The sequence below is a fragment of the Theropithecus gelada genome, chromosome 6 (genome assembly GCF_003255815.1).
Source record: "Theropithecus gelada isolate Dixy chromosome 6, Tgel_1.0, whole genome shotgun sequence".
Classification (NCBI taxonomy): domain Eukaryota; kingdom Metazoa; phylum Chordata; class Mammalia; order Primates; family Cercopithecidae; genus Theropithecus; species Theropithecus gelada.
The window spans coordinates 62,967,650-62,982,885 of NC_037673.1; the positions used below are offsets into that span (position 1 = coordinate 62,967,650).

At 39.5% G+C, this 15,236-nt stretch overlaps 1 protein-coding gene across 2 annotated transcripts in view; it reads left to right on the forward strand.

The window, feature by feature from the left end:
• Positions 1-15,236, forward strand: part of NLN (neurolysin) — a 103,739-nt gene that overhangs the window by 13,828 nt on the left and 74,675 nt on the right. The window contains exon 2 of one of the 2 annotated variants that reach the window (XM_025388620.1): positions 13,189-13,198. The exons of the other annotated variant lie outside the window; for it this stretch is intronic. Within the exon in view, the coding sequence (XP_025244405.1) occupies positions 13,189-13,198 (10 nt within the window). The remainder of the gene's footprint in view (positions 1-13,188; positions 13,199-15,236) is intronic. 2 annotated transcript variants of the gene reach the window in all.

Sequence of the window (15,236 nt, forward strand, 5' to 3'; positions counted from 1 at the left end):
TCTATTTGCAAGACACTTAGGTTGGTATTATTTGCTCACATTTATACTCCCTTTTTTACCAAAATTAATTTGTGACTGCTTACATAAACAATATATATATGTGTGTGTATATATATGTGTGTGTGTGTGTGTACATATATATGTATACACATAGATATGAAATAATATAAAGAGCAAAGAATGTCAGGCAAAAAATTCAAAGAAACCTTAGGATCAGTCTAGTTGCTTTAATTGGATCTGGAACTTCACTATGAGATTTTTGGCAGTAAGGGCAAAGGAAAAACATCATTAAGAATTGTCATGAAGAAAGATTTTCCTGGTACTGTTTGTGAGATGAATTTATCATGTGGATCCACTGCATAGGGGAAATTGAGTAATGCAATGAATCATAGCCTCAAGAACACTACTTATGTAGTAAATGCAGAAGTAGACTTCATAGAGCTATTTCTTATTTTGATTATTTGTTAAAAGGCCAGCATGGTGGCTCCCAGCACTTTGGGAGGCCGAGGTGGATAGATGGCTTGAACTTACGAGTTCGAGACCAGCCTGGGCAACATTGTGAATCCCCATCTCTACCAAAAATGCAAAAATTAGCTGGGCGTGGTGGTGTGTGCCTATGGTCCCAGCTACTCGACAGACTGAGGTAGGAGAATCGCTTGAACCTCGGGAGGCGGAGGTTGCAGTGAGCCAAGATCGCACCACGGCACGCCAGCCTGGGCGACAGAACTAGACCTTGTCTCACAAAAGAAAAAAAAAAACAAGGCAATACAATGTAGTAAGAGTGATAAGGCACATATTAATAAATAATTAGAATACAAGGCAGAAGGTGATAAGTACCACAGAATGGAGAGATTGTTATGGAAGATCAGGGAAAAGAGATTATTTCCAGGATAAAAAGGAGGGGGAAAGGCCAGGCGTAGTGGCTCATGCCATAATCCCAGCACTCTAGGAGGCTGATGCAGGAGGATTCCATGAGCCCAGGAGTTCAAGACCAGAGACCCTGTTTCTACAAAAAATGTAAAAAGCCAGATGTAGTGGCACACTTCAGTGGTCCAAACTACTCAGGAGGCTGAGGTGAGAGGATCGCTTGAGCCCAGGAGGCAAAGGTTCCAGTGAGCCATGATTGCGCCACTGCACTTCAGCCTAGGCAACAGAGCAAGATCCTGTTTCAAAAAAATAAATAAATAAAATAAAACAAAAAAGAATACAATATATTGTTAACTATAACCATCATGTAGTACAATAGATCTTTTGAACTTGATTCCTAATTGAAATTTTGTATCCTTTGACCAGCATCTCTCCAACTCCCTCCTTTCACCTGCAATCACCCCAGCTGCTGGTAACCACCATACTTCTTATTTTTAAGACAGAGACTTGCTCTGTTGCCCAGGCAGGAGTGCAGTGATGTGATCTCAGCTCACTGCAACCTCTGCCTCCCGGGTTCAAGTGATTCTCCTGCCTCAGCCTCCCGAGTAGCTGGGATCACAGGTGCCTGCCAACACGCCTGGCTAATTCTTGTATTTTTAGTAGAGATGGGGTTTCACCTTGCTGACCAGGTTGGTGTCGAACTCCTGACCTCAGATGATCTGCCCACCTCTGCCTCCCAAAGTGCTGGGATTACAGACATGAGCCACCACACCTGACCAATTCTATTTTCTATAGTACTTGTATGAGATCAACTTTTTTACATTTCACATATGAGTGAGATCATGCAGTATGTGTCTTTCTGTTGCAGCTTATTTCAGTTAACACTGTCTACCAGGTCCATCCATGTTGTCACAAATGACAGAATTTCCTATTTTATGACTGAATAATATTTCGTTGTGTACGTATACCACATTTTCTATATCCGTTTGTCGGCTGATGGACACTTAAGTTGATTCTATATCTTGTCTATTGTGAATAATATATAGCAAGCACGAGAGTGCAGATATCTCTTCCATACTGATCTCATTTTTTAAAGGTATATTCCCAGTAGTGGGATTGTTGGATTATATAGTAGTTCTATGTTTAGTATTTTGAGAAACCTCCATACTGTTTTCCATAATGGCTGTGTGAATTCATATTTCTAACAACAGTGTGTGAGGGTTCCCTTTTCTCCACCAAAGACTTGCTATCTTTGGTCTTTTCCATAATAGCTATTTTAACAGGTGTGAGATGATGTCTCATTGTGGGTTTTTTACATTTCCCTAATGTTGATGTTGAGCATTTTTTTCATATACCTGTTTGCCATTTATATGTTATCTTTTGAGAAATGTCAATTTGAGTCCTTTGCCCATTTTTTAATGGGGTTGTTTTCTTGCTATTGAGTTTATTGAGTTACTTATATTTTGGATTTTAACCCCTTATGAGATGTATAGTTTGCAAATATTTTCTCCCATTCTGTAGGTTGTCTCTTCATTCTGTTTATTGTTTCCTTTGCTGTGCTTATTAGTTTGATGTAATCCCATTTGTCTACTTTTGCTTTTGTTGACTGTGCTTTTGGGGTCATATCCAAAAAATCATTGCCCACACTGATGTTATGGAGCTTTTCCCATATATTTTCTGTCTTAGTTCATTTTCTGTTGCTGTAATTAAATGCCTGAGGCTAGGTAATTTATAAAGAAAAGAAATTTATTATTTACAGTTCTGGAAGCTGGGAAGTGCAAGGTGGAGGGGCTGCATCTGGTGAGGGCCTTCTCAGTGTGTCATAGCATGGTGGAGGACATCACATGGTGAGTGGGGCACACTGAAAACCAAACTGGCTCCTATGACAGATCCACTCTTCTGATAACTAACCCACTCCTGTTAATCCCTGTTAATTCACCTGCTAATTCATAAATGCATTAATCCACTCATAAAGGCAAAGCCCTCACAACCCAGTCATCTCTTAACAGCTCCACCTCTTAATACTGTTACCCTGAGGATTCAGTTTCAACATGAGTTTCAAAGGGGACAAGCATTCAAACCATAACAGTTTTCTGCTAGTAGTTTCACAGTTGAGGATCTTACATTTATGTCTTTAATCCATTTTCAGTTGATTTTTATATATGGGATGACATGAGGGTTTAATTTCATTCGACTGCATGTGGATCTCCAGTTTTCCCAACACCATTCAGTGAAGAGACTGTCTTTTCTTCATTGTGTGTTCCTGGCATCTTCGTCAAAAATCGGTTGGCCATAAATGCGTGGATTTATTTCTGGGCTTTCTAGGCTGTTCCATCAGCTATGTGCCTGTTTTTATACCAGTACCATGCTGTTTGGTTACTATGGCTTCTTTGTTATATATATATGTAATTTTTTTTTTTTTTTTTTTTTTTTCTGAAAAGGAGTCTTGCTCTGTTGCCTAGGCTGGTGTGCAGTGACGCAATCTCAGCTCACTGCAACCTCTGCCTCCCTGGTTCAAGCGATTCTCCTGCTTCAGGCACCTGAGTAAGTAACTGAGATTACAGATGTGCACCAGCACACCCAGCTTATTTTGTATTTTTAGTACAGGGTTTCACCAGTTGGCCAGGGTGGTCTCAAACTCCTGACCTCAAGTGATCCGCCCACCTTGGCCTTCCAAAATGCTGGGATTGCAGGTGTGAGCCACCATGTCAGACCTTTGTAAGATATTTTGAAGTCAGGTAGTATGATAACTCCAACTTTATTCTTTTTGCTCAAAATTGCTTTGGTTATTTGGAGCCTTTTGTGGTTTCATACAAGTTTTGAGATTGGTTTTCTATTTCTGTGAAGAATGTCATTGGTATTTTGATAGGGATTGCATTCAATCTGTAGATCACTTTGTGAAATTTTTTTTCAAAAACATAATCATAATACCATTGTCACACATAAAAATAATAAACACTTATTTTTGACTGAACCAGTCTTAAAAAGAAGCAAACCAACTATTAGCCAGGCCTTGGATGAGGATCTAGGCATCATCATTCACACCACAAAATTTGTATGTGTAAATGACACACACACGCAAGCGTAAGTATTAAATAATGTACTGAAAGAAGAGAGTCTCTCTCCTGAGTAATTTACTGAGGACTTCAGTTGTGAAAAGTATGCCCTAAACACCAATTAAGTGTGCCAAAAGCAATTTATTCATGTTTCTAGAGAAAAATAAAAGGGGAATATCTGAATTGTGGTTTTCCATGTATGTGGATAGTCCCTTTAGTAATGAATCAAGGAACACTTTATTTCATTTGTGAAGCAGCTTTTGATTTTATATGCTCTGTGGTCTCAGGTGGCTTTTTGTAAGCCAGGGATAGGATTTAATAAAAGAAATCTCTTCAAGTTCATGTATAATCAATTTATTTAGAACCTGTAATCATTAAGCTAGCTGTGTCATATACAAAATTAGAAGAAAATTAATTATCTTTTGTTACTTATTTTTTAGAACCCTAGATTTTTGTTCAACTTTGTAATATGAACCTTTTCTAAAAGCTCTATTTGTCAGTGGCAGAAATATTACAAATATTTCTAGCATCGTACAGTTTTTCATATGCCCTTAAGTAGTTTCTAACATTTTAAAATTTTTATACATATCTCTTAAAAAAGAAAATTTTGAAGAGTTCCTTTTCATTTATTTACAATGAAATTTGGAAACAAGAACTTACTACATTACAAAATCTAGAATAAAATTACCTTTTTAAAAAAAATGGATCATGAACATTTTGTAAAAAGAGTTGAAAATAAATCATTGTTCATTCCTATGGGAGCCTTTGTGTAACCATTTCTACTTTTAAGTCTTACTGCTAGAGGAAGTTGTACACATTAAGGATGTATGTGGCACTGTTTCCAAAATAAATTGTTTATTTATACTACGTAAGACCAAGATTAGACCACTGAAGTTGTATTGGTCATTCTAGTCCTCAAATTTAAATGCAGTTTTTGTCAATACAAAAAAGAGACTGTACAATGAAGGAAAACTCATAATGCTTTTGACTTTACCAGCTGCTAGAGGCTACTCAGAATAAAGGTCAGAATATCTCCGTATTTAGGGTAATTCTTCTCTATACTCAAAACACTTGTAGCTGAGTTCATGGTGTACATTTTTCGTGAATGGTTGTTTATAGGAAGTTTATATATTATCTTGGCAAGATAACTTTGAAAACCCACTGTTTTCCTAGCATTTTTCTATTGCTGCTAAACAATTTCTGCCCAATCTAAAAAATTGCCTTCCTATACCAGCAGGTGGAGGCAAGAGCAGTCAAATCATAGCACTTTGCTTTTCAAGTGTACTGGCATGTATTGTAGATTATCTATCCATGACTCAAAGCCTCTTTATGACATGTCTCTCACATAATTACTTTTCTTCAACAACTCTGTTGTTGTTTGAGCATCTTCTTTTGATGGCTTTATCATTTGCTTTATTTACTTGGTGTCTGGGAGTGAACTTAGTGGTCATTTTAGGACAGACTAATTTAGATTTTCGTCACATTTCTATATTCATTGATTGAACAGTTAAAACATACATGTTATGTGCTGAACATATTCTTCCACATTTGCCAAGAAATACAAAAATGACTAAGACATGGACCACATTTCCAAAGAGCTTACATTCTAGTAGAATTACAAGGAAAAATGTCTTCAATTCCTCTCCTGACTTGGAGAAGCAGATCAGTCAGCCTTGCTGGTATAGCTATGGCTAGCACTGGGTAGTGACAAAGCTCCGTATTCACATGGATTTTAATTCCATCAACAAATATTTACTAAGCACCAGGGACTACATAGGGGATTAATTTATAAACATAGGCTTTTTGTCTTACAGATAAAAAAGGCCAAAACAATTTTCAAAAGAAGTATCATTTATTTTTAAACTTTTTAATACAGACTATATAGAACAAATAACTAACCGACATATAGATCCTGATGCATTGAACTTAAGGAACTTTCAGTTAGAAGTAACTGTGCGTAACATTTTCTGGAATATACTTAGAAAACTTTCCACAAATCCTGGTTGAAATAAAATAAAAGTATGATACTCTAGATCAATTCCATTAGCTGTTTATTAAAAGCCAATAATGATAAAAAAAATACTTTATACAAACAGTATGAAAGAGGAGAACTGAATTCTAAGGTTATGTCTGTATGTGCAGAATGAGAGATGGAGAAGAAACTCATAGTTATAGAAAACAGAAAAGAATGGCCCCAGAATTTCTTGCAAGACTTAACAGCCACCAATATTCAGAACTGTGTTTAAGCCCCAACCTGTCCGTCATCTTAATACATTGTGCATCACAAATTTCCAACCCAATTAAAGCATTTCTGTTTCCTTCATTGGTTTATTTATGAAAGTCACTAAAAAGACACACAGTCTGATCTAACCTATTTTAGCCTTACCTCCCATCCCTCCACACCCCATTAAACCCATGTACCCACCTTACCTCATAGAGCTATCTTGAAAGACTCAGCCAGTTTAGAAGTTACATCCTTATTGAAGTCTTTCCTAGATTCCCCAAGGCAGAGTCGCACGCACTGTCCTCTTCATTCTCCATTGCTTTATTTATATAGAATTTGTTACCTGATATTCTTTTATTTCATTATTATTTTTAGAGACAGGGTCTTACTCTGTTACCCAGGCTGGAGTGTAGTGGCACAACTGTGACTCACTGTGGCCTTGACTTCCTGGGATCAAGTGAGCCTCCCAAGTAGCTGGGACTATAGATGAGATCTCACCATGTTTCCCGGGCTGGTCTTGAACTTCTGGGCTCAAGTGATTCTTTCTCTTTGGCTTCCCAAAGTGCTAGGATTACAGGCATGAGCCACCACACCCACCCAGCCTGCTACCTGATATTCTAATGTCTCTTTCTGTATTTCTTCCTCACAAGTCTGTAAGCTACTGAAAGGTAATAACTTTGTCTTATTCATCTTTGTAACCTCAGTAAATATTTGCTGAAGGAATCACTGAATCAACTATTTCTTGGGAAGTCCTTTTATAATAAGCCTCTCTCTCCCCCCGCCTTTTTTTTTGGTGATGTCTGAATTATATTCATAATTCCAGATGATAGATGCTAGTAACAAGTCAGTAAATCCTATCAATAGGGAATAAAGAACTAGCATTTATTGCATGGAGTGCTTTCTTAGGATACCTCAGCTGAGGCTGGGCACATTGGCTCATGCCTGTAATCCCAGCTCTTTGGGAGGCCGAGGCAGGTGGATCACCTGAGGTCAGGAGTTCAAGACCAGCCTGGCCAACATGATGAAACCTTGTCTCTACTAAAAATACAAAAATTTTTATTCCTGCTACTCAGGGGGCCAAGGCGGGAGAATCACTTGAACCTGGGAGGCAGAGGTTACAGTGAGCCGAAATCATGCCATTGCACTCCTGTCTGGGTGAGAGAGTGAGACTTCGTCTCAAAAAAAAAAAAAAAAGAAAAGAATGCCTCAGTTGAACCTTATCAATAAAAGATGTAGATTGTTTGAGTACTTTAAGGAAGAATTTGCCGTTTCCTGGGAGTACACTGTTTCCAAATGGTTTAATTGATTACCTATGAACAGTTCATTAAAGGGCTCTGGAAAAAAAATGAGACCTGGGTGCAGAGGGCAGCCATCGAGGTCATCCAGGTTTGAGTGGTTTTACTCTTTGAGAACAGGTGACTGAAAAGCTGCCCAAGTCTGTGTGACCTGTTTTTCAGAGCTGGATAAAAGCTAAAGTGGGGCACTCCTCCACAGCCCCTGCAGCAGTCTCTCAGGGCGTGGTATAGACAACAAGTCAGACATGTGATATAAATATTTATGCTTTAATGCACTTATTCTCTCCCCATTAAAAGCAAAGTACAAAATCAGAGAAGTGCAATTGGTGAAAAATTTGATGATTACCTTTTCTGGGATGGGAGTTGCAACATCAGTATAGGATAATAAAGAATAAGGGCCCTCGGATACTTTTCAGTTTATAAATAAAACTACAAAGGAGTATGGGCTCTGGAGTCAGGCTTGGGTTTGAATCCCAGCCGCACAAATGCTATGTGACCTTGAACAAGCTACTTTACTTCTCTGTACCCAGTAAATTGGATTGCTAATATCTTCCTCTGGGCTTATTGGGAGGATTAAATAAGAACATGCATGTAAACTCTTGGTAAAGGCCTGAGGAGAGCTTAACAGTTAGAAGGAGATGTGAAAGTAGTTCATTATGTCTGGAGCTTAGATACAAGAGCAAAAGGATGGCACTGACAAAGCCAACATGGTAGTTAGGGCAGATTCAGAAGTAGGTAGCTTGAACTTGATCCTGAAGTCACTGGGGAACCATGCCATTGAAAGGGAGTGTCATGATCAGATTTACATTTTAGGATGATTACTCTGCAGGCAATCTGCAGAATAGATTAGAAGGCATCCAGGAAGAACCTCCTGGGTTTCTGATTCAGACAACTGAGTACATACTGGTGATCATCCCTGAGATAAGGAATAAAAGAGGAGGACAGATTTGGTTCTGGGGGCAAGGAAGATGAGCAATTTAATTTTAGACATACTGTATTTAAGATGACCATTGACATCCAAGTGGAGCTACCCAGCAGGCAGTTGGTCATATGGGTCTAGAATTCAGGAGATTTGTGCTGGAGGTACAGATCTATAATTCTTTAGCTATAGGTGACATGTGTAGCCATACAAATGGAACAGGCATGGTGTGCAAGATGTAAAGAAAAGAAAAGAGGCCATAGAACTGAATCCTGAAGAGCTCTAAGGAATCCTGAGAAGGAGCTAAAAAACAAAAACAAAACTTAAAAAAAGACAGCTGATGATAAAAATCATGAGGGAACAGCCAGTGACATCAAATGAAAAGAGGAATCATTATCACAAAAGCCCAAGAAGGGTGGTGGCACACGCCTGTAATCCTAGCTACTTGGGAGGCTGAGGCAGGAGAATTGTTTGAACCTAGGAGGTGGAGGTTGCAGTGAGCCAAGATCCCGCCACTGCACTCCAGCCTGGGCAACAGAGCAAGACTCTGTCTCAAAAACAAAAACAAAGTACAGCAGCAGTCATCCAGGTCTGAGGGTGGAGCTGTGGGAGAGGTCTGTTAGAGTGAGAAAATAGAGGGATTAAAGGACTGGAGTTCTAAGGGAGATGGAAAACTAAGAACCATGGGAGTAGATCAATGGAAGCTGAAAAGATAGAAGGTTGTGATTGCAGTGGAATAGCTGACTTTATGATTTCCAAGGAGCATCTTCAAATGGTGGTAAGAAGAATAAACACAAAGGTTCTTGGAGTGAAATAGATTAAGGAAGTGACGTTGGCTGGGCACAGTGGCTCATGCCTGTAATCGCAGCACTTTGGGAGACCAAGGTGGGAGAATTGTTGAGCCCAGGAATTTGAGACCAGCCTGGGCAACATAGCGAAACCCCATCTCTACAAAAATTAAATTAGCCAGGCATGATGGTGCATGCGTGTAGTCCCAGCTATTAGGGAAATGAGAGGATCAAGTGCTTAAGCCCAGGAAGTTGAGGCCGCAGTGAGTTATAATCACACCACTGCACTCCAGCCTCAGCAACAGAATGAGACCCTGTCCCAAAAAGAAAAGAGAGAAAAAGAAAAGAAACTGAAGTTAAGGGAGTGGTAAGCCTTGTCCACCCACCCTTAGAGTCTCCCTGGGATGATTATGGAACTTTAGACAGGGACTGATAATGGTTTGACTGTGTCCCTACCCAAATCTCATCTTGAATTATAGCTCCCATAATCCTCATGTGTCATGGGAGGAACCCAATGGGAGGTAATCGAATCTGGGGGTGGATTTTTCCTGTGCTGTTCTCGTGATAGTGAATAAGTCTCATGAGATCTGATGGTTTCATAAAGGGCAGCTCCCTGCACACGCTCTCTTGCCTGCCACCGTGTAAGATGTGACTTTGCTCCTCCTTCACCTTCTGCTATGATTGTGAGGCCTCCCCAGGCATGTGAAACTGTGAGTCCATTATACCTCTTTTTCCTTATACATTATCCAGTCTTGGGTATTTCTTCATAGCAGTATAAAAATAGACTAATACAGGGACTGTAGAGCTAATTCTTTGGTGAATGTGAGAAAATGGCAAAGAGTTTAGTTGATGATAGCAACAAAGAGAGTTAATAAGGGATGTAGCAGGAAGCCAGTAGCCTCAGAGGATTAGAATTGTAGTGCAGTAATGATTTGGACACCCTTTTGAGGATCAAGGAGAGGCTTACCCTGTGTCAAGGCCTCCTAGTGTGAGGAACTTGAGAGAATGTGAGTGCACTTCATGGGAGAGGCAGTGCATTCACCAGGAATCCAGGTTACAGTTAAGACAAAGCAGAAAAGCCAGTGCCCTGTGACAAGGTTGAGGATGTAGGGCGAGGGGTGAGTGTCGGAGAAAGAGACTGGCATGATGGGAGAGCTTCACCAACTGGTGATGCCGAACCTTTGGGACAGTGGCAGAATGTATCCTGTGAAAGGACACAGAGCAGAGAGAAAGCAGTAAGTTCACAAATATTTGCTGTGTTGAAGGTCTTGTATCTGAAACCTTTAGGTAAACTTTTATGACTTCTATCTTAGTAAACTCAGTCAGTGAATAAGATTAATTCTCACTTGTAAAATAATAAGGACATGAACTTTAAACAGTCTTGTGGAAAAACCATTTTTATATTCTGATCATATTATCAATACCCTTGGCCCTGCTCCCTATGCAAAGAACTGAAAGTCTTTTCTGCCAGACTATGCTCTTGAAAGTAGCGCTTATTCCTTATTTCTCCACGTTGTGAGAATTAGATGAGTGTTTTAACACTCCCTGCAAACATGAGCTACTCAGTAAATGAGTTCTCCCTTCCTCTGTTTCTCTGTCCTTTCTTCCTTCCAGAGAAGACACCTAGAACCTGGTTTGCGAGTGGAAAGGAGAAAGGGTACCTGAGGAAGGGCACAGGCAGGGCTGCTTGGCATACACGTGCTGTCACGTGGAATCTCAGGAATGAGATCATCCAGTCGGTGCTGTCCATTCGAACTTTCTGCAGTGGTGAAAACATTATCTGTGCTGTCCAGTGTGGTACCCACTTACTACAAGTGGCTATTGGATATTTAAAATGTGCCTGGTACAACTGAGAAACTGAATTTTTTATTTTATTTACTCACAATTCATTTAAATAACTACATGTGCCTGCTGTGTTGGACTGCACAGGTCTAGTGGATAATGTGCTGCTTGGCTGAAGGCTTCAAGAAAGAAATGGACTAAATACCTGAAGAAATAGATAAGTTGGCCAGTAGCATTGGCTCATGCCTGTAATCTCAGCACTTTGGGAGCCAAAGCGGGTGGATTGCTTGAGCCCAGGAGTTGCTCACTATGGGCAACATAGCAAGACTCCATCTCTATTAAAAATTTAAAAATTAGCTGGGTGTGGTGGCACACGCCTGTAGTACCAGCTCCTTGGAAGGCTGAAGCAGAAGGATTGCTTGAGTCCAGGAGGTCTAGTTTACAGTGAGCTATGACTGCACCAGTACTCTCCAGCCTGGGCAACAGAATGAGACCTTGTCTTTTAAAAAAGTAAAGAGAAAGAGAGAGAGAAATACAGAAAAAAAAGAGAAACAAGGAAAGAAGAAAGAAAAGAAGGAAGGAGAAAGAAAAAGAGAAACAGGTAAGCCTCAGTGAGGTATGTAGCTGGGCTTTGGCATTGCAGAAATCAGAAATAAAGGAGTCCTATATGCTCTGATGAAAGGACCCTGGACTTGAGCTATGGCCTGAGAAGTTGTGAGGAGAGGGGTGATTTAGTCAAAACAGTGGCTAGAAAGACAACTTTGTGAATAGTAGAAATCAGGGTTAGAGTGTTTCTGATGTAATAGCTACACAAGAGAAATAATTAAACTTATACAGGAATTCCAGTCTTGAGGGGGGATTGATTTAATGCAGACCTCAAGAGCAGTTTGTAGAGAAACATTAGTTGCAAAGCAAATACTAGGAATATTTGCCAAGTGTTTCAAAGAATTGGCACAAATTTCTGGAAATGTCCTGCCAACCATGTAGTACAACACAGTGACATGGTGACAGGGAAAGGGATGGAAAAAATGTAAATTGGTAGGAGGTAGAAGTTGTAAAATGTTACATAATATAGTTTCACCATAGCCCTGGCTCTAATAAAACGTGTTTCCCTGTATGAATGTTTACTTGTGATGATGAGGGAAGATGGTGTTGCTTTAATGTTTTTGCCATATTTGTCCCATCTTGTTTCAAGTGTATAATGAACATCTGTCTGCTCATCAGTGTGCAGTGCATTGGGGTGGGAGTTTGTGATGAAAGAAATGTACAATGGCCATTGTGCTTGAGAAAGTCCTAGTTTCATTTAGAATATAAAACAAACTAATTGAATAGGTGATGACAGTAATTTAAATGTCTAAAATGAATGGCACAGATGAAAGGTGGTAGAAGCTCAGATCTGGGTGAACTGGAATGGTGAAAGCCTTGATGAGAGGAAGTAGAGGACTTCAAACTATGCTTCAAAAGAAAATGAACCCCATAAATCAACATTTCTGAAAGTACATTCCATAAAATATTTTACAAAAGTCTCAAGGCAATAATTAACTCAGAATAACTATGGCATACTCATTTGTCCAAATGAAATTCTGTAACCTGATGATCTCTGTCAAAATTTATCCAGCTTTCTTCCTTTGCCTAAACACTATTATTATTATTATATTATTTTGGATACAGGAGATTACAGTGCTAGCAAATGCACCTTCCTGTCAATTCTACTGTGGTATTCTGTATTATTTCTTGGTTAGAAATTTCACAGGGTTGGCCTGTTGCAGTGACTCATGCTTGTCATCCCAACACTTTGGGAAGCTGAGGTGGAAGGATCGCTTGAGCTTAGGAGTTCAAGACCAGCCTGGGCAACATGGCAAAACCACATCTCTACAAAAAGTACAAAAAATTAGCTAGGTGTCATGCACACCTATAGTCCCAGCTACTTGGAAGGCTCAGGTAAGAGGATCACCTGACCCTGGAAGGTTGAGGCTACAGTGAGCCATGATCACGTCACCTGGACTCTTGCCTGGGTGAGAGAGTGAGACCCTGTTTAAAAAAAAAAAAAAAAAAAAAATTCACAAAGGTCATGTTTTGAAAAGTGTTTTGAAAACAGAGGAGATGATGAAGAAGGTATGATGATTGAAACAGAAATAATAAAGAGCCTGGAATTTTGTAGTAGGAAAAAAATATATAGTGTTTAATTAGACAACTGGAATCTCAGATTTGATCTACTTTTTCATTTTCAAATTACTAGACATAATAACTGCTGTAGGAAAAGACGGGCTCATGCCGGTTGTCTGCTTTTGACTTATATAGCTCTCAGCTGCAAAAAGTCAGAGAAAAATCTTCACCAGATTCTCAAGAATACAAGCGCAGCTGCTGGATGACTACAGGTGCACTGGTTTTCCCACCCGGGTGCAGTTCTTTCCAGTACTGTAGAGGCACGGAAGGGGAAGACGAGATCAATGTACCAGCATCTAAAGCATTGGGTGAGCTTGAAAATATAACAAAGGGGAAGAAGAGGGATGCTCCGCAAAATGAAGATGGGAGAGGAAAAGCAGAGATGAAGTACTCAGTAGATCAAAATGTTTTAGTTAGAAGTATAAGGCATTCCCCTGTCACCATTCCTTTTCTTTGGTAACAAGAATTATGAATCCTGAAAAGAATTAAGGTAAAATCCCAGAAGGTGAGGAAAAAAGGTATTAAGATAAAAATTTTAATATATTTAGTTGACTTGTGACATCATGATTTCTAACGTTTGTTTCTGTCTTTTTAGCCCTTCCAGGTTCAGGGAATAGTATTACATTAAGGGACAAATAGCTTTTCACTAGCTGCCTTGGAAACTATAAAACGTATATGTGTCCAGCCAAGGTGGAGGTATTGACATCTTTATCAGTTTAACTTTCCCACTACAAATAAATGACAAGTGTTTGAGGTGATAGTTATGCTAATTAACCTGGTTTGATCATTACACAATGTACACATGTATTGAAACATCGCACTGTACCCCTAAAGATGTACAATTATTATGTGTCAATTAAAAACAAAATAAAACTTAACAATCAGATATGCTATGACCACTCAACCTTCCAGTAAATGTTAGGAAATAGATGAAAACCAATGAAGGTCATCTTATGAGTGAAATGCTTGAAGTAATTTTCTTTTAAAACTGTGTAATAGGCTAGGCACGGTGGCTCATGCCTATAATCTCAACACATTGGAAGGCCAAGGAGGGCGGATCACTTCAGGTTAGGAGTTCAGGACCAGCCTGGCCAACATGGTGAAACCCTGTCTCTAATAAAAATACAAAAAACTAGCCAGGCATGGTAACACAAGCTTGTAATTCCAGCTACTCAGAAGGCTGAGGCACGAGAATCGCTTTAACCTGGGAGGTGGAGGTTGCAATGAGCTGAGATTACGCCATTGTACTCCAATCTGGGCGATAGAGTGAGACTCTGTCTCCAAAAAAAAGAAACCTGAGTATTAATAGAAATTTATCTGTAGTCACTGGTTTATACTAAGAGGAGTGGTGAAAAGAACAGGGTATTAAGATGGATACGTCCTATGTTTTCGTCGTCGTTCTTCTCTTTAACATTCTTGTAACTCAGTCATCTCAGGGCCAGCCTTTTTACCTATGCTGGGTCTTCCTTGACAGTACAGCCTGTCATGGCCATGACTGACTCTTTCTTAGTGGCGTCTGTTGGCAGAAATAATTATTTTGGAAATTTTCAGCCAACTGTATAAATCCTGAACTTCACATCTTTATTATTTTGCACCAACACCAAGTATGTAAGACCCTCTACTCATCTGCCATTTCTTGTACTCTGACCTCCATACTGTTGGTTTCTCCCTATACTTATTCCTTTATCAGTAGAATCCTATATGAGGCAAATAATATAAAACCCCATTCTAACTGATTTCACCATAGAGGGGACTTACTGACTCGTAACTGGAACGGTCAGGCTTTACAATTAGTTGATCTATGAGCTCTATGGTGTCTTTAAATATTTGGTTTCCTTCCTTTATTCTGCCATTCAAAGTGTCTGTTTTATCATAAATCAGATTCTGCTTATTCTCATAGGATGGCTGCCAGCTGCAATCAAGGACACAAGTGTACTGACACTTAGTGGGAATGAGACCCCCTTCTCTCACAGCCTTCCAAGCAAGAGTACTGAGGGCAGGGACAGCTACCTTCAAAGAACATGAACTGTGTTGGGGGTGTATGAGTGTTGAGAGGAAGATGTGCATATAATTAGGTAGGGGAAGAGGTTAATGGCTAGATAACCAATTTGTATCTAACCATCTACTGCACTGACTTCT